At 35.3% G+C, this 20,641-nt stretch overlaps 2 protein-coding genes across 2 annotated transcripts; both read left to right on the top strand.

Annotated features, from left to right (window-relative positions):
* Nucleotides 1-4,714: 4,714 nt before the first annotated feature.
* Nucleotides 4,715-7,874, top strand: LOC103322538 (putative pectinesterase/pectinesterase inhibitor 35). Its single transcript, XM_008224464.3, has 2 exons — nucleotides 4,715-5,891; nucleotides 6,806-7,874. The coding sequence occupies exons 1-2, from the start codon at nucleotides 4,820-4,822 to the stop codon at nucleotides 7,504-7,506; spliced, it is 1,773 nt and encodes a 590-aa protein (XP_008222686.2). The 5' UTR covers nucleotides 4,715-4,819; the 3' UTR covers nucleotides 7,507-7,874.
* A 2,089-nt stretch (nucleotides 7,875-9,963) lies between these two features.
* On the top strand, nucleotides 9,964-10,868 carry LOC103322537 (transcription factor IBH1-like). The gene has a single exon (XM_008224463.3). The coding sequence runs from the start codon at nucleotides 10,068-10,070 to the stop codon at nucleotides 10,554-10,556; it is 489 nt and encodes a 162-aa protein (XP_008222685.2). The 5' UTR covers nucleotides 9,964-10,067; the 3' UTR covers nucleotides 10,557-10,868.
* The last annotated feature ends 9,773 nt before the right edge of the window (nucleotides 10,869-20,641 follow it).

Genomic DNA, 20,641 nt, shown 5'->3' on the forward strand with positions numbered 1-20,641 from the left:
GGTTTGGGAATTCTCATGTCCCAAACGCTGTAACATGAGTCTTTAATGTTCTAAATCCTAGGTTTTACAAGACTATAGATCAAAGTGAACCTTAAAGATGTAATAACGATGCAAAATCTTGTAAATTCGAACTCGGATCTTGTAACCTACAAGATTAGGGATAAACGTTACAATGTTATGGAGCATTCAGAGGTCATTTGGCAATTGCCAATCGTTCGGTTGGCATTTGCAAAGTGAAATGGCCATTACATATTGTCTGTTTGTCGATTGCATTGTCATCGAGAATGTGCACCTTTATTACAACGTTAAGGTCCACCCTAATCCTTAATATTGTAATACCCTAATTTACGAAGTAATGGACCCCTATTACAATGTTAAGGTGAGAGTGGACCTTGGAGGAGTATAATTAGTCCTTATGCTTGTAGACACAAGGGTATACAACACTAAGGACCACATTTACATTATGATGGACATAGGCCTCCATAACCTTGTAAACTTCCTTAATTTTGTAAGTTACAATATTTGGGTTCTCATTTATGAGACTTTACAGCTCAGTTACAATATTATGGTCCACCATAATCCATAACATTGTAATACCCTAATTTACAAAGAAAATAACACATAGTATCAAGGTCAGAATGGACCTTGGAGGAGTAAAACTGTAAACACAACTGAAAATCTTGTAATATACAAGAAAACTTGTAAATTTTCTACTTTTCTACTTGTTTTTCTTGTCTTTTAATCCTAACAATGTACTATAAAATCCATGACCATGTTAGGAAAAAAATATAAATTTATAATACTTCTAGGATGTCTACAAAAGTACAACCATGTAAAATAGAGTTCAACAATTAATATAGTTCTTATTTTAGAAATTGATTTTATAAGAGCATCCACAGTGGGGGGAGTGTATATGGGGGTGCATGTTAAATATACACCCCGAGTCACCAGAATCGTCTCCAATGGGGAGATGTAAATGGATGTAAATATATATCACTACCATGGGGATGTAAAATAAAATGTATATTTACATATATTTTTACATCCCTTGCAGATGGGACCCACCTGAGAAAAGAGAAGAAAAATGAAGAAAAGTCAACATAAAAGGCTGGGACCCACGGCTACACCCCAATTTACACCCCCATTGGAGCAAAAACATATTTACACTCCCGGAGGTGTAAAGGGGATATAAAAGTGGCTTTATACCCCTGAATTTACATTCCCCCACTGTGGATGCTCTAAATGCAATTGGATATGCAATAAGGTATACAATTGCATTGTTCTCTTCAACCAATTACATAGACAAAACTCGCGGTGAAATTTTTTGATAAATAAAGACTTTCTAACTCTCAAATAAATGTTGATGCGCATTCATCAATTCTATGAAACAAAAGAAACAAAAATTAAAACTGTCAATCTCAATTGTTTTTTAAAAACTAAGCATAATAAAATACAGAGGAATTAACCACAACTAGCCATTATAATTCACATAAATAAAACCAGCACCTCATAATGAAATTGAATAAAGCTACAATGACGTGACATATCGAAATCAGAAAAGAAAAAAAAAAAAGTGTCTAAAATGATTCTCATAAAAAAGGGCGTATAAAATGGTAACTTTAGATTTATAAAAGTAAACAAATGTCATTGTGAAATTTATAAACATGTTCTCGTGAGTCAAATAAAATAAACTTAATTGAAAAATAAAATGTCAAATCATATTCCACTTACCAAACAAGGAGGCCATAATTGCATGACCATTATGCAATTGCATTAAATATTAATAAAAGTGAAAACTTGACAACTTATATAATCGGTAATCAATTTTAAAAAAATTCTGAGCGCGTCAGTGCACTATGGACGTTGCCCTCTTGACAATTCAATTTTGGAAAGGCCCCATGCATTTCATGATCTATATTGTCATAACAGCCATGCAATGCAGATATGACTTTTGAAGTACGCATATGCCTCCAGGTCCGCGGTCCACCCCCCTTAATTAGTCAATTTGAGCAGCTTCATGCCCACCACTAACCAAATTGTCCTCCACTCAACTCGTTTAACAACCAAGCATCTCTTCAATCTTAAAGAGGCGTTAGATTTTTCCTAGCTTCTTTTTCCTTTACTTCTTATTAATTCTTAATTAATTTCTTTTTTGTCATTCATTAAGAAGAAAAACGAGAGGAGTATTATATGAGATTGCCTCAAAATTGTCTCTTACGTCATTCGAATTTGGGTATAATTGGAGGGGAGAGAGAGAATTTGGCCCACATTCTGTTGTGGTGTCACCCCATATGCTAATTCTTAATTAATTTTTAGTCTCTTTTAAGCTGTTGCGTTGATACGCTTCCATCTGTCATGCTAACTTTTTCTATTGGAGAATCCTGGTATCATATGTCATGCTTTTCGATTGAATAGTGTTCTCTTTTGCCGTCAATTTTCTAGAATAGCTGTATTTGCAATGAGTTGACATCATCAACTTTTCTTAAGGATGAGTGAGGCCCCATTCGTTTTTGTGTTGATATTATTAATTTTTATTTGTTTTTCCAAAAAGAAAAACAAACCTATATGAACTCACAACCTTATTTCGGAGACAACAAGCACCATATCACAGAAAACGTATATATTCACATACATACATACATACATACATATATATATGCATATATTTTCCTTTCCAACTACATTCATGTACAAACAGGTGGAGAGTACTTAGCTTTTAGCTTTGATATGTAAGTTTTGAATTTTTTTTTTTTTATAGTTTCAAATTAGTATTTTACATTTAGACTTCCCAACTTTACAATTCTAGCTCGCCTGGACTATATTATTCTTTCTTCTTTCATTATAAACCATATATTGTTCTTCTAGTTATTAATCACTTTTCTGATTGAAGAGACTGCTTTGAATTCATCAGCCATTTTGTTGGATATAACTTAATAATCGTGTACGCTTTGCTACCAATAATAGTGTGCACTGATTAGTGATTACTTAACCAGCAAGGATTCTTATATGGCACGCAAACACACATAAACATTTTTTGGAAAATAAATTTTTATGTACTTTTGTGATCTATATCTCGATAATTCATATATATATATATATAAATTCTTCTATGCGGACGTCCGGGCATATTATCGTGCGAACGCTATGTATATTCTATACTCCTTTTAACTTTTCTCCCAGTTTACGATAGCATCCACATGGTTATTAGATGAGAGAATAAGTGTGTGTGTATATATAAAGCTTGATTTGATCCATTGACTTTTCAATGTCTAAAGCTCTGTCCTTTTGGAAATAGAGCTTGGCATGGTCACATTTGGAAGTATATACCAAACCAAATCATTCTTAAAGCTCTCAACTTCAAACTTATTTCTTTTAACTCACCATAGATTATTTCAATCTTTTTATCTTAAAAAGTCTTCGTGCAAATTTCAAGTATGCCTCAAATTATACACAAATCACAAATTTAGATTTACGTAGAATACCAATCAACGAATTATTTAAAGACCTAAGATCTAAAGACAGTAGGGCATTTCCTAATATCACAACAGATAAAAAACAAAAGTGTGAGAGTGAGAGCATTATAATTTGTAATGTGAGTGTGACAATAACACAACATTATTACATGAAAATTATAATACATGTACATCAAATTATTAATTTGTAAACTAAATATAAATTAAGATGCTCTATAATTTGTGCGTGCGCAATTGTAACGCTACGTCAGCATGCCACGTCATCTTCACACTTCAAAATTATTGCGAGAACGCCAACTTAGAAGATGCTTTAATTAAGCTGTTCATCTCAAAGACTTCTTAATTACATTATTTTTTTTTGGTTCGGCTTTGAGTATACAAACTGAAGAGCATCAAAAGATGACAACGGGAAAGGATAATATGCTTCTGTCTTTAGAAAAGCCATAAAGTTGGTTGGGCCAATGGAAATTACGCTTCTACTTAACTTTGGCCAAAGCAGGTTGGTTAGCTTTCCTTATCAATCATGATTATTATTATTTTTTAATTCTTATGCATGGATTGATCTAATAACGACGTGGACGTAGGAGTGATAGGAAATCTAGGCAGCTGGCATCCTGCCAGCCTGCACAATCTGCTTTGGTCTCGGGTCCTTTGCCAACATATGCATATGGTTTTAATTCCTTATTGTGTAACAAAGTAATCAATTAGTGTAAACTAGAAGTACTTGATAAATGCAAACATTTGATCAGTTGGTTAAGGTAGTATACTCTGCTTGTATCTGCGTTTGATCCCCCTTATACAAGGACGGTTTCTCAGTACGTATAGCCCAGATTGGGGGGGATTGAATAAAATCTCTAATACAACCCACCCGAGCCTACCCATATATATAGCACCCCTTCACACGTAACATCTTCACATAAGGTAAATGTCCGTCCCTGTCCCTACATATTGGTTGTTGCCTCTTCTACTACAGGGTTATAATAAAATATAAGTTCTCACTAAATTTGGCCAAAAATAGTCGTCACAAATGTAAATGAAACTGATACACACATAAATTAGTCTATTATCTATAAGTAACTGGCTCCCAACTTGTACCTAGGGACGCAAATTTAAGATAAGGTTGCCTTTAAACAAATATTGGAAGTGAGTGCAATAATGTTGGCAGTATAATGACATATTATAACAGCCAAAGCTCCCTTTATTCCCTTAAAAGTCATCAGGTGACATGAAAACTGAGGCCCTTATATACTCAAGTAATCAAGCTAAGTGCTTGCTCATGTACCCCTCTCTCTCTCTAGATCCCTTCTCTTTATTCTCTGTTCTGTGTCTTTCTCTCTCTGTTTAGCATGTTGGCTATACTTTCCTCCCATGGAGGACACACAAGCAAAGCACACACTCTCTTTCTACCTTTGTTCTTGACCATAGAAATTTTATCCTTCTCAAGCTTATTGGCAGAAGCTAACCAAGCTTCTTCACCATCCCATTTCTCCAAATTCTCTCGAGGAGGACCCTCCAAAGAAGCCAACAATAATATTCCATCGTTTTGCAAACATACTCCTCACCAAGCAGCTTGTGAATCTATTTTCATCTCCTCATCATCCCAAACAAGTACTACTTATAAAGAAGCCCCTCAAACCCTTGAAAATCTCTTTGTCCAGTCAGTCGACTTCAGCATAATTAAGGCTCATTTGGCTCGAGCCCTTGCCTATAACTTCACCATTTCCCATCGTCAAAATGCTCACCAACCACACTTGCTTGGTGGCATCAACGACTGCCTTGAGCTGCTCGAGGACAGTATCTATTCACTCGATAATGTCATACGCAAGCACGACAAAAGTACTAAGAGCAGCACCTATGGCCATGTTGACGATGATGTCCAAACCTGGCTCAGTGCTGCTCTTACCAATCAAGAAACTTGTCTAGAGAGCCTTGAGAATGCCAAGTCTAAGGTAGACAAGGGCCTCATGGAGACTTCAGCTAAGAACTTGAGCCAATTCATAAGCAACTCCCTATCACTTTTCATGATGACTAGTAGAGCTAAATACACAAACCCTAATGTTGTCGGCGGCAGGAGGCTGTTGTCGGATGATTTTCCGACATGGGTCTCAGGCACGGAGAGGAAGCTTCTAGAAGCTTCTGTGGATGAATTGGAAGCACATGCTGTGGTGGCTTTGGATGGGAGTGGCACGCACAAAAGTATTGGTGAGGCACTTGGGCTAGTGGCCTCATTGGAGGAGAGTGGTACAACTGGAGGCAGATCTGTAATTCACGTAAAAGCTGGGACTTATAATGAATACATAAACATACCCACCAAGCGGAAGAACGTTATGTTAATTGGTGATGGATTGGGGAAGACTGTTATTGTGGGCAGTAGGAGTTCGGAAGCTGGTTGGACAACTTACCAGTCTGCCACTGTGGGTAAGAATTTATATATGAGTTTCCGTCCTCTTTAATTAGGGGTATTTTAGGAATTAAAATGGCTTTTAGGGGTCCATCGATAGGAGAAATTATAGGATACTATGGAAGATTTACGGTCATATGGTACATTTTGTACACTTGTTATAATATGGGTAGACGACATTATTTATTTTCCCCCTTTAGAGAATAATATCTATAAATATCTACTTATATTATAACACATATATAAAATATACCACGCGACTGTATTACCGCAGTATTCTATAATCTCTCCATCAATACGTTGAGTATGCTATTCTTTCTTTAAAAGTTTTTATGAGAGGTGGGCGAAATATAAAGTGGGTTGATGAGAAAAACAACAAACCAAAAAAGTTATTAAAATCATATGAAAAAGGTGTTTGCATTGTTACTTCATATCAAACGAATAAATTTTCATAAATTAGTGGATATGGTTTAAATGAATTAATACTGTTAAACTAATTACTAATGAATAATGTTATTTGTACTACATTTATTAAACACATTCTTGACTACCTCTCTAATAGAGGTGGACCCCACTAGTGTATGTGAGCCCCACATGTATTAGAGAGGTAGTTAACATTGTAGTCAGTAAATATGGTCCAAATAAGTAACAACTTTATTAGGGTTTTCGTTCTTTGCTATGATAGTATGACAACAAAATATACTCTTCTTTTACCTTTTCAATTTATTTACTACATACCTTTTTGGCAAATAAATTTTATTACACTCAAGTAGTTTATCTACTGCGTATTGAAACGGATTTACCTCTAACTGTCAAACAATTTGCTCCTTAAATATTTATATTCCCCAACACAAGGGGGTAAAAATGATGATAAATTTGGACATGTTGTACTTCAAATTAATGACATACAAATGTGAATTTCACATTTCAGCTGCTATGGGTGATGGATTTATAGCACGCGACATAACATTTGTGAATAACGCCGGCTCTGCAAAGGAACAAGCTGTTGCTCTCCGAGTTGGTGCAGACAAGTCAGTGATTTTCAGATGCTCCATAGTTGGCTACCAAGACACCCTCTACACTCACTCCAAGCGCCAGTTCTACAGAGAAACCGAAATCTATGGAACTGTCGATTTCATATTCGGAAACTCAGCTGTGGTTTTCCAAAACTGCAACATATTTGCAAGAAAGCCTGCATCATCTGGCCTCAAAAACTTCGTCACAGCACAAGGCAGAAGCAGCCCAGATCAAAACACAGGCATTTCAATCCATAACTGCAAAATATCAGCTGCATCAGATCTTGCTCCAGTCAAATCCAATTATGAGACATATCTTGGGAGGCCATGGAAGCAGTATTCTAGAACAGTTGTTATGCAGTCTTATTTGGATGACTCAATAAATAAAGCTGGGTGGTCTCCTTGGGCAGGTGGGTCTGCCCCAAAGACTTTGTATTATGGTGAGTACTTGAATTTTGGGCCTGGGGCTTCAACTTCAGGTAGGGTTCAGTGGCCTGGATACCATGCTTCAATTACAACAACTGAAGCTCAAGGTTTTACTGTTGGTGGTTTCATTTCTGGGAACCTTTGGTTGCCTTCCACCGGGGTGTCTTTCGATTCAGGATTGGTTAGCTGAAGGGTAGCGATTTTGGCACTCCTCGTTACCATTGCGACAGTACAAAAATAATTCTCAGTTTGGAGTGCCGAAGCTAAATTATTAGGAGTGACAATCACTACTCTTCGGTGAATTGTGCATTAATATAAGCTCCCATTTGTATTTTGTTAGCTGTGGTGTGAAAGGTTTGGTTACTTATTGATTGTAGTAGAATTGTATGGTGATAGGGCTGGTGTGGATCGGCCTAGGATTGTGGGGTCTTAGTGATTTGGGCCTCCTTGAAACAAAGGAAAAAGCAAACCCACAATGTTAAAAAATTAAGACTCCTTGTTCATGTTTATTTTTAATTAGCCATGTTAATCTAATTTCAATTTCTTTTCTTTCCTTAACTTAACGTTGTGTATCATTATTTGTCTATTCACTAATTTTTCTCTCCTATTATCATTTTCTCATAACCAGTGTGCTTTTCTCCATCATTTTCTCACCATTCGTCTCCTCCTTACCATTGCCTCCATCCAAGGATGGTACATCTCCATCAATTTGACATTAGCATGTTGATGAAGATGTCTGCATGTCTCTTTCTCCTGGTTTCGAACGAATGGGGGAGCGTGGTTTGACGAAGAACATTTTCACGAACAAACAAAGCACATAAAATTGATTGTCACTATGTCATGATTAGAACTTCTCATATTTCCAACACTTGATCAGTAGTTGTTCACCAAACATTTGAGTTTGTCACAATTTGAGACTTCACTTAGAAATTTGGGTGTCTTTAATTTAAACTGATCAAGAAGTCACCAAACATTGATGTAGGATGAAAGAAACGAAAAGAAAAAACAACTTTTGTGAATTGTGTTCTAGACAAGAAGCAGAGGCTGCCGACATCGGATTTAAGGAAAAGATTAAATGTAACACAAACACAAAAGCATTAATTGATAAGCAAGTAATGAAGATTAGATTAGAGAAAAAGAAAGGAAGGTTCTCTCATTAGACAAGTGGGTAAGTGAGCCATGTGCTATCATGTGGTGGTTGGTCCTTCGGTGGGTCCACAACCGCACTTCTCCTACCTCCTATTCCTTCAAATTGAAAGCTACAAACAAAAATGGGCAAAACCATATACAGCACCGAAAATCCCACGCGACTCATTCACTGGCTTAGTTTACAAATACGCCCTTCTTTATACAATAGCCTCTCTCTTTTAGATAAATTTTTTATAAAATAATTTCTTCACTTATAGTGTGTTTATTAATCAAGAATTCGAATTTCGTCTATAGAGGATTTCTGCGCTTACTTAACATCAAGAAATTAAATTAAAAAGTAAGTGGAGCCCATGCAAATTAGGAATTCAATTTATGATTTTGGAGGAATTTAATTCTTGGGTGGGAGGTGGTATTTTAATTCATGGATACTAATCGATTAGAAATTTATGTTTTTTACCTATTATATCCTCACACAATTTTAAAAATCTCCAAATTTGCCATATACTTTAACCCAACAACGAATACATTTTAGTAATTAGTACCACTTCTATCCCAATTTCATACGGTTTAGTAAACAACTTCAATTAGAATCCGAAATTTAACTCTCCTTAATCCATATAGTTTAGTAAACAACTTTAATCGGAATCCAAAATCTAATTTTCCTCAATCCAACTCCTCCTTAATTCAATTCATCTTCATTTCAATTCCTCCTAATTCAATTACGGATTAGTAAACATACCACATTGGGGTGTTAAAAAACCTACCCTTTTTTTTTTTGTGAGAGTATATTATTAAAACAAAGTACAAACTAAATGAAGGCAGACATTGGCTCAAAGGATTAAACGGGCAAGCTTTAGACATGATGATTTGGTCATTGGAATAACCAACAGCCTACTTGTTTGCTATCGCTCTCTCGCTCGTATTTAGTCTTGGACAAAATTTACCAGCAACCTACCTTCCTTGTGAAACTAGTTAGAAAACTAACTTATTTCAATTGGAAATCTCGATCCACATCTCAACTATAGCATATTATGAACTTGATTTTGTCCGAAACAAGTTTGTTATCTTAAAAAAATAATAATAATAATAAAAAAATTATAGGTAGTCTAAAGAGTGTTTCTTTTTTTCCTTTTGAAAATTATAGGATTAGGAACATTCCATCTCACCCTTTTGTAGCTTGCGTGATGCCCACGCACCTTAGTGGATATAGACACATGGCATGCCTTTATAATAAAGATAATTAAAACAAAACAAAAAGTTAATAAAGTTCTTCAACCCACCACTCATGTAAGCCTAAACTATTCCCGCTTTCTTCACCATCCTTCTATTTCCCCTAATCTGTGTGCTAATTAGACTCTAAGAGCTCATCAAAGCTTATGCCTTTTGTCATTGCAAAGCAAGCAAGAGGCCCTCCAATTGGCCATTGCCTATCTTTCTTTCCTTAATCCCATAAAGTCATTTCTGTCAGAGCTACATATAGTCACTTATAGGATTTAGATCCCCACCACCACCACCACGAGAGAGAGAGAGAGAGAGAGAGAGAGAGAGAGCGCTCCTCAGCTCACCTTCCATGAAAAAACCCTAAAATTTTATCTCCTCACCATGACTAGTATAACTACAAGCGGTGTCACCTTAAACATCAAATCCTGCAGAACCAAGTTTGCTCATAGATTTGTTCGATCTCTCTTGCAAATCAGAAACCATGCTCGGCCCAGTTCATCGTCGTCTTCAGAGGAAAAACTGATCCAAAAGCGCAGGCAGAGAATAAAGATAGCAGCTTATTCATCCATGGCTAATGCTGTTGGGCCAAGGATGAACTGGAGCAGGGCTCTTCTCTTTAAGCTTCGAAACCGGGCCTGCAGGCACCGTAAGAAGAAAACGATTGTTGTGATCAGAAGAAAGACTAAAAAGGCCTCAAGATCATCACAGGGATCGGTTCCTGTGGATCAAGCAAAAAAGCTTCGGCGGCTCGTTCCGGGGGCCAAGTCCATGGATTTGTGCAGCTTGCTGGAGGAAACTGCTCACTACATAACATGCCTTTCCACGCAGATTAAGGTGATGCAGGCTTTAGCTGATCATCTTTCTAAATGAGAGGAATCAAAGAAGTGGACGGAATGAAATTATTGATACATACAGATGATACAGGCGAGTGTTGTGTGGGCGGTAAGTATATATATATATATATTATACAAATCACATGGATTATATATATAGTTTTGGTTTACTGCATATGCTCAAACTCCAACATATATGTGGTTATTTGAATTTAAAGAAGGATGATGTAAACTCTGACTTGAAATTAATGTACGGATTAAATATTTTGTATATACAATATTCAAACATCACATTTACATAAACTCTGACTTGTATAAAGTTAAAGCCAGAGGCTCTCATTTAAGTTAACATCTCTCTCTCTCTCTCTCTCTCATCCTCTGCATGTGCTTGTCTATGGATTGTCTTCTGTGTGTGTTTCTTACATAATCGACGCAGGTCTCAATTATTATTGCGCATGCTCCCTACAGCACGCAGGTGAATATGAAGATATATATATATATATATATATATAAAGAATAATATGGAGATTAAGAGGGTGTTTGCTGCACGTTTCTTGCTACTATAATATGAACATCCACTTTTCTTCTATCTGTTAATTGGCTACCAACTTTGGGTTTCTTGCTACTATATGGTGTTTGGTTTTGATTTAATTATTCAATTTTACTAATTTACCCTTATTATAGTAGTTTATTTTATATTTTATTATACAATCAATATTGGGAAACAGTTTTCAAACATACAGGGGCGGAGGGAGCTAAAGGCCCGGGGGGTCCTATTTCCCCTCTCAATTTTCTTCAGACCTTGGATTTCTTAACACAATTACACATCTTTTATCAAACTTCAAAGTGCCTTTTATGTGTTTCTTCTCTCCCTTTTCCCCTATTATTACTACCATTTGAATTTTGTTTTTTTGACTTTGATTGTAGTAATAAACTACCATTTGAATTTTGTTAGTGTATATATTTAACTAAGTACATGCAGTATCTCTTGCTAGTATTAATGATGAGTAGATAATTAATGTGATATATAAAATAATAGAATATAGTAATTAAATTTATGAATTTGTATCAAGTAAAAAATTAATTAAAATGTCACCAAAGAAAAATAAATTTCAATATATGAGGTGTCCTCTCAGTAAAATTTTTTGGCTCTGTCATTACTCACATACACTGTCAAAGTGCGGATTTCAAACCTAAGATTATTGGTTTGAAAGTCAAAGCCTTTTCTACTGGTAGGCCCATCGCCCCCTTATTACATTATATTTATTTTCTCTTTAGCATATTAATTTCTACTTCCAACTAAGGATATTTGTTGATATTTTCTCATTGGATACGATTGTTTTTCATTAAATTTGGGTGCCGTATTGAAATTTGATTTCGGTTATTTGATTAGCTAGTTTATCAATAAAAACTACCGCTTATTCTTAAAAAAGAGAAAGATAATATCAAAACATATTTAAGTGATTACGGTAAGTCAATTGCCTCTATATAAAATGGCATAATTCTCGGCAGAAGCTCTCTGTCCAATTGGTTCAAGTGAGACCTCAGTGAGAAACTTATTTGGATGGAAGTTCTTCTTCGAGACTAATAAGTGTTGCTGATGGAAAAAAACTCAACCTTGAAGATGTTCGTCGGTCATGAGCTTGGTAGATATTAGAGCCAGTTTGACATTTCTGTGTTGTGAAAATAATCACTGTCATATTTGTTGTGAGAGAAATCAAATGTAAGAGAAAACATTTTGGCGTTTGGTAAACTTTTCGTTAAAAAGTATTGTTGGTATTGATTGCCGCATAACTAGAAAATGATTGTTGCATAATCATTTGTTTGGCATTGCTATGCTGTGAAAATAATCGTTGTTAGATTAACTGTAAGGAAAGCAGTTTGGTGTTTGTAAACTTTTGATTCCACATAATCATTAAACCCACCTCTTCAAATCGATTCCTGCATAATCAGAAAATGAAAACGCCTCATTTGCTGCTTTCCCTTATAACTTTCTCTCACATCAATTTTTAACAATAAGTGATTTTCTCATAGTTTACCAAACAGGCTGAGCTTCCCAATATTTTTAAAAAATCACTTATCACCTCAAATAAGCAATGCCAAACGGGCACTTACATGGCCATAAAAAGCTATTTGTAATACCGTTGACAAGAAATCTGAAAATACCTAAAGGATGACTAAAAATGGAGAATTTATATAAAAAAAATCCAAAATTTAACCCCCACTTTCAACAATGTCAGTTTTTATAAAATCTTTCAAATATAGCCAAAAACTCACATAAATAGACACAAATACCCTTAAAATTAAAACCAACATAAAATCTCAGGTTTGGTTTTCTCTCTCTCTCCTTCCATCTTTGTTTTAATTCCATGGTTTTTTGTTGGCCACTTGAAATAGTTTATTCAACTTACTAATTTTGTTTGTTGGATTGGATTTGAAGATAAAGAACTTATTAATTGTATTTCTTTTTCGATTTGGATGAATAAAATATTTCCAATTTGGGTCTGCCTGGATCATTGTAAGTTGAATTAGGGAGTATTGAGGCTATACATACGTGTTGCCCATTGGTATGGTTATTAAGTTCCTGATCAACTCACATAGAGACACTCCTCATTTCATGCAATGACGATACTTTCTACAAATTTGATCATATGACCTTTATGTGCGAAAGAAAGAGTTTTTCAATAAGTTGAATATTCAAAACATAATTATTGAATACTAGTGTCTCTAATATAAGTTTTTAAGTTTCTTGGTCCTATTTATGGATATTTCCTCTCAGGTTGCTGTGATAAACACAGCAATGACAACTCTCACAAAGACAATGGGTGTATTCCCGAAGTCTTTGATAACAAAGTCTTTGCACATAGATTCAATACTTAGCCATTTTCAAGAGAAATAACGTCACCTGAGAAGGAAGGTGAACAACTTGTTTTATCAGCAAAGCTATAGTTCAAGCTAAAGTACAGACCCTCCTAGAGAGATTGTGGACCTTGGCAGCACTGGATCTCTTTGTAGATGTTGATTCTCAGGCCTTTTTTTTTTTTTCCATTAGCATGATCTTTCTTTTTAAGTTTATGTGGGTTTTAAATTTTAAGGGCATTTTTGTCTATTTAAATGAGTTTTTGGCTATATTTGAAAGATTTTATAAAAACTGACATTTTTGAAAGTGATGGGTAAATTTTGGCTATTTTTGATAAATTCCCCTAAAAATGCCTAGAGATGGGTGATTAGGCCAATTTAAGATTATAATTAATAAACAAAAATTAAACTCTGGTAGCAGGATATGGCTTATCAATCCGGAAACGTGTTGGACATAAAATAAAGAAACACGCAGGGAATTATTTTACGCTGTAAAACCCCACCTCTGGGGAAAATTCATGGGACTCCTCACTCCAACACAAATCTACTATAGAACGATGATTACAAGAAGTACTCACACACTTATCCTAGACACATTCTAGATAATGTTTACCGACTTCTTCGTAACTCAACTTCTGTCACGGGATGATCTTCGCCACTCTTTATGTTGAACGCAATACTGGCCACGATTTCTTCAAGCTCGTCGGAGGAAAACCACTACCACGGTCTTGGTGCCCTCAACCGTATGAGTTGCCGACATGCATATGAATGCAATATGAATGATGAAGGTGTATGATAAATCACCAAGTAAACAAGGAACACTTGATGACTTATCTGAAAAATATGCGCATGAGCTTTCTCTTGAAAATTCAATCTATGCAAAACCAAATATGTCGAAAGCTATGTATGTGAAAATGAAGACACACGTTTTATTCAAGGGAAGTTATCTCTAGTAAGAGAGAAACCCAATAGTCCAATAATTCTGTTCAATTGTGATTCTCTCAAGTGAATCACGTCAAAACAAAAGACACACTACAATGCCATTATGAACAATACCTTTGATTCAATATCAACTTCCTGTAAGGACGCCAAACATGAGACTACAAATAGTATCAATCATGAATATCAATTTTGATCTAGTATGGACTCTAGATGACAATGCCAAACAACCAATCTTTGTGTGGGAGAAACAATATCTCCTAAAACAAACTAATTAGACCAATCAAATAGGAGATGAGCAACATGCAAGTCATAACGGGAAAAGATAAAAATTAAATCAAAATAGAGTCCAACTAGGAAAGTAATCTCAAGAGATAAAATTTAATCCTATTAAAAATAAGATTAAGATAAAAATACTTTGAGTGAAAATAACTCCAATTAGGAATCCTATAATGAATGCATGATTATGTCATGATTTACCTGAAATCAGTTTCTCATATAGGTCAAGCCATGCCTCAGATGTATAGGGTGGAATGAGTTGTGCCAAAACGTTCAGTAACAATTCTTCACACACTAATTTTCAACCTATGCTAGAGTCTAGGAAATGACAACACTATTTTCATACTAACAATCTCACCCTTTGGCATTTCCTAGACAAAATATCTATTACAACTCAAAAGAAATTGCTTGGGATTAAACAAATGAAATCCTACTCTAAATTAGAAGCTCTGAATCCCTACACATTATGAAACAACAAAACCAGTGAAGCATGTGGGAGAAGAATTGTAAGTCAAAGAAAAATTACAACATCACTCCCCCTTAATTCTACCACACAATCTCTCCCCCTTTTTATCATAATTTCACACAATCATCTCTCCCCCTTTTTGTAAGGAAATTCAAAGGGCAAGGAAAATACACAACGGAGCAAATAGAAAAGCATGAAGAAATCACGAATGTAATGCCCAAGAAATAGCAGGATGTCAGAAGCCAAAATGGGAATGCTCTTGAGAACATACTGTGCAATCTACAACTGACAGGATTGATAATGGCATTGCAATCCTCATATTCAATTTATCATGTGTCCTCAGTAATTTTGAGATTTACTCGAAGCATGAGGTGCAGCATGAAGCAAAGCCTAGCTGCACAATAAAACAAGAAGCATAAAACGACACGGTTTGAAAAAAAAAATATATATATTTTTTTATTTTTTTTATTTTTAAGGACTTAAACAAAATTTTAAAAATTACCACACCAAGAAAAATAATAAACAACTAAAACCTAATGGGAAAATAATAATGAGAAGTTGTTAAGAATCAAAAGCAACACACTCAAGACAGAAAAGTCAAAACAATCAAGACATAAAACACAATGTAGATGCAGACCCAAAGCTCTCTTGAAGATCTAATTATTTTCCTTTCATAAACATGCCAAGCATGTGAGTAAGAAGAGACAGTAGCAGCAAACCCATCGATGTCTGAAACGCAAAAGAAGCAAAGCATGGCAGGGACAAAAGAAAAACACCACACGAGACGGACAAACTCACAGATAATAGTAGAGGCATACCACAGTCATTGTGAAAGATAAAAGGCACCAAATGAGTCTACCATCAAAGGGCAAAGATGTTAAATGAACTCTTTTTCAATTAAGCACAAAAAATATGTCCACACAAGACAAATCCCACCAAAGATTGCACAAACACTGAGTGCATAGTAAGTCTATGATGACCAATTTATTTGGGATTTGAATTTTTTTATTTATTTTTCTTTACAGTTTGGTGGCTCACTTTCTTTAGCTTTCAACATGATCCATGTAGCAGATGGTCAATCAGTGTGCCCAAGTCAGATGACCATAAGCAACTGGGTGATGAGGCACCCTTGGGGAAATACTAATCTGAATCATGAAGGCTCCGAAGATAAGCAAGGATCGCAAACTAACATAGCCTGTTGACTCGAACCTCGACGGTGGTTAGACAAGAGGCCCGGTTACTGAGCAATGAGAAGTCACCAATTTTTTTTTTAAATTTTTTATAAATATAAAAAGATCAAAAGCTTATGCACAGTAGTGGGATGGCAATCCAAAGAGAGACAAGAGCAAGTGAGGGGATATTGAAGATACTTCAAAGAAAGGAGAGCGCGGGTGCAATTAAAAAAAATAGATGGATAGATCATTTCATGAAGTTTATCAAGCACCAAGACAATGGAAACCTTTGTGTGAATCTGAGAGTGTGAGTTCTCAATATAGGGCAGTGTCAGAGCCCAATCTAAGATCATCAAATACGTTCAGACAGTTACATGATTGATACACCTTAACAATCCTTGCACGAGCTGGACAGATTTATAAACACAGAAAGTAATTGAATTATCATAAAACATGAAAGAGGCTTTGGCATGCAATAGACTCCAAATTAATTTAGAGCATAGATACCTAAAGACTGCCTAAGGTTTCAAACCATAGATTGTCTAGAGGTTTGGTAACAAGACATTTCATATCCAAATTTTCTAAAGCAACAGGTTCATGCACAACGTTAGTGGAGGCAAACATACAATTATGATTTTCCTTTTTCTCCAAACTAACTTTGTCTTAGTTGACGGCAAACAATGAAAAGAAGATAGTTTGGATAAGCAGTTTACCTCTTTCATAAGATTTGAAATCTTATGTTGGATACTTACTTTTCCACCCATGCCATGAGAATTTAAACGAACAAATTCGTTTCGAAGCTTGTTGCATCTTGGTCTTATGTGCCCACGAGTTCCACAAAAGTGACAAATTGGAATAAATTTCTTGACTTCATGAGCGGCAGAAGGCTCAATAGGTGAAGTGAATTTGACAAACTTTGTTTTAGACACAGCGGAAGACTTATTACTTGGTTCAAATCCCAAGCCTCGTTTGTCACCATCTCTTCGTCCCATGCTAATCATCTTGTCAATTTTTTTTTACACCAATGGTTAAAGAAACAATCCTTTCATTTGAATTTTTAAGTTGAAGTTCAAGGGCTTTGTTGTCAAAAGTTAGATAAGCAATTAATTTATTCTGATCAGTCAATTTTTTATGCAAAAACATCAATTTTTCATTCATACCTGCACTTACCTTTTCGGAATCTGCATTAGGGGATTGAAACTCATTTGCAATCCTGCAATTTTTCAGTTTCAGCACAACAACTTCTTTGACGAGCTCACTATTTTGTTTACTGAGCTTCTGAGAAGCAGCCAACAAATCATCATATTTGTTCATGTTAAACTCAATATTTATACCTTTACAATCATCATCCTCATGTGATTTATCCAAGCTAGCTGTGGTTATGAGTGCAACCATCTTTTCATCATTCTTGCATTCCGATTCACTATCACTCCAAGTAGTATGCATTGCCTTATTCTTGCCATCCTTTTGTTTCTTTAAGGTGTTGGCACATTCCGAAGATATGAGTCCATAGCCTTCACAATTGAAACATTGGACCTTTTCTCTTGGATTCTTTCGTTCATTTGACCTAAATTCAGAGCCACCATCAAGTATAGTTAACAAACCTATTTTTAGAATTTATACCTTTTGAATCTCGACTCCTTGGATCATGATTCTTGAGAAAGTTCATGAATTGTCTTGTGAGAATCATTAATTCCTCATCACTGCAATCTTCATTTGAATGCCCATCATCTTCTTCATTCACAACCTTGAAAGCAACACTTTTGCTCTTTTTAGGAGCTAGATGTTTCATTTCATAGGTTTATGTGGACCCTATGAGTTCTTGAACTTTCAAGGTGTTCAAGTCACGGATCCCTTCAATAGCCGTGATCTTTGGTTGAAATCGTTGAGGCAAGGATCTCAAAATCTTTTTCACAACCCTGTCTTCTGGAAATTTTTCACCTAAACTTGAACAAGCATTCACAATTACACACAGTTTAACATAAAATTCAGAAAAAGTTTCATTCTCATCCATCATGAGTGTCTCAAACTGTAAAGTGTGTATTTGAAGCTTAGCTCCCTTAACAGTATCTGTTCCTTCATGAGTAACTTGCAAAATATCCCAAACTTCCTTAGAAGTATCACAACCAGATATATATTCAAATTGATCTTAAGACACATCAGTAAATAAAGCATTTAACCCCTTTTGATTATTAGTGTTGTGTGTGACTTCTGCAATGGTCCACTCCTCTCTAGTTTTGAGGACTGTGGTTTCTTCATCTCATTTTCCGATCTTCTTTGTGGGTTTAGGAAATTCATGAACCACTATACTCCATACACGTTCATCTAAGGACCAAAGAAACGACTTCATTTTGGCCTTCCAAGCGCCATAGTTGTTGCCATCGAAATATGGTGGATGTGCAATTGAGCCCGAGGCACGATCCATCTTAAGGTATGTTAGATCTTGCTGAGTATGTCCAACAACTTGCTCTGATGCCAATTGAAAATACCTGAAGGATGATTAAAAATGCTGGAGAGGGGTGATTAGGCCAATTTAAGATTATAATCAATAAACAAAAATTAAACTTTGGTAGTAGGATTGATATGGCTTATGAATCCTGAAACGTGTTGGACATAAAATAAAGAAACATGCAAAGAATTATTTTACGTGGTAAAACCCCACCTCTGGGGAAAATTCACGAGACTCCTCAGTCCAACACAAATCCATTATAGAACGATGATTACAAGAAGTACTCACACACTTATCCTAGACATATTCTAGATAATCTTTACCAACTTCTTCATAACTCAACTTCTATCACGGAATGATCTTTGCCACTCCGTATGTTGAACGCAATACTGGCCATGATTGCTTCAAGCTCGCCAGAGGAAAACTGCCACCACGGTCTTGGTGCCCTCAACCGTATGAGTTGCCGACATGTATATGAATGAAATATGAATGATGAAGGTGTATGATAAATCACCAAGTAAACAAGGAACACTTGATGACTTATCTGAAAAATATGCGCAGGAGCTTTCTCTTGAAAATTCAATCTATGCAAAACCAAATATGTCGAAAGCTATGTATGGGAAAATGAAGACACACGTTTTATTCAAGGCAGGTTCTCTCTAGTAAGAGAGAAACACCCAATAGTCCAATAATTCTATTCAATTGTGATTCTCAAACTTGATCCCATATGGACTCAAGTCAATCACGTCAAAACAAAAGACACACTACAATGCCATTATGAATAATACCTTTGATTCAATATCAACTTCCTGTAAGGACGCCAAACATAAGACTACAAATAGTATCAATCATGAATATCAATTTTGATCTAGTATGGACTTAGATGACGATGCCAAACAACCAATCTTTGTGTGGGAGAAACAATATCTCCTAAAAGAAACTAATTAGACCAATCAAATAGGAGATGAGCAACGTGCAAGTCATAACGGGAAAAGATAAAAATTAAATCAAAATAGAGTCCAACTAGGAAAGTAATCTCAAGAGATAAAATCTAATCCTATTAAAAATAAGATTAAGATAAAAATACTTTGAGTGAAAATAACTCCAATTAGGAATCCTATAATGAATGCATGATTATGTCATGATTTACCTGAAATCAGTTTCTCATATTGGTCAAGCCATGCCTCGGATGTATGGTGTTGAATGAGTTGTTCCAAAACGTCCAGTAACAATTCTTCACACACCAATTTTCAACCTATGCTAGAGTCTAGGAAATGACAACACTATTTTCATACTAATAAAATCTCTCCGAACGATTAGTTAAGTTACTCCTACTCTTAGGAAAATGGTAAAAGTAGAGAAAGAATGTGCTATGCGCGAATAAGGTTTTTTATTTTATTTTGAGACCCTTTATTGGTCTTGATAGCATCATATCTCTCAATGATGTTATTTTTTTTTTTTTTTTTAAAGGTTAATGTGTAGAATCCTTTAAATTGCATCACATCTTTTAACTTTCCTTGATTCCCAAGCGCTCAAAATATTTCCAACAAATATATCAAAGAACATTACCATGATTATTAAAATCATAATAATATCTAGAAAGATTAAAAACTCACATTGATTTTTCTTCTAACCAACAACCTAATTCATGGGCCAATGGTTCCATATCCCACTCTTCCTTTAGTATAAAATGAAATTGCCTCTTTCCAATTTTTTTTTTCAAATCATATAACATGTCAACATTCATTAAGCCTGGTTTGATATCATCATAGTTCTTGACCATTCTAGTAGCCTATTGCAAAACAAAATTATCATTTGTTACCTTCAATTTATTTACCCCATGATTCTCATGTACATCATGCATATTTATAAGCATCTTATTATTTTGAGGTACCCCTCTTTAAGGGCTTTCATTTCTCTCCAAGGATAACATTTTTCAAGATGGATTGTTTAGAGAA

The sequence above is a fragment of the Prunus mume genome, linkage group LG2 (assembly GCF_029339155.1).
Source record: "Prunus mume cultivar Tortuosa linkage group LG2, ASM2933915v1, whole genome shotgun sequence".
Lineage (NCBI taxonomy): Eukaryota > Viridiplantae > Streptophyta > Magnoliopsida > Rosales > Rosaceae > Prunus > Prunus mume.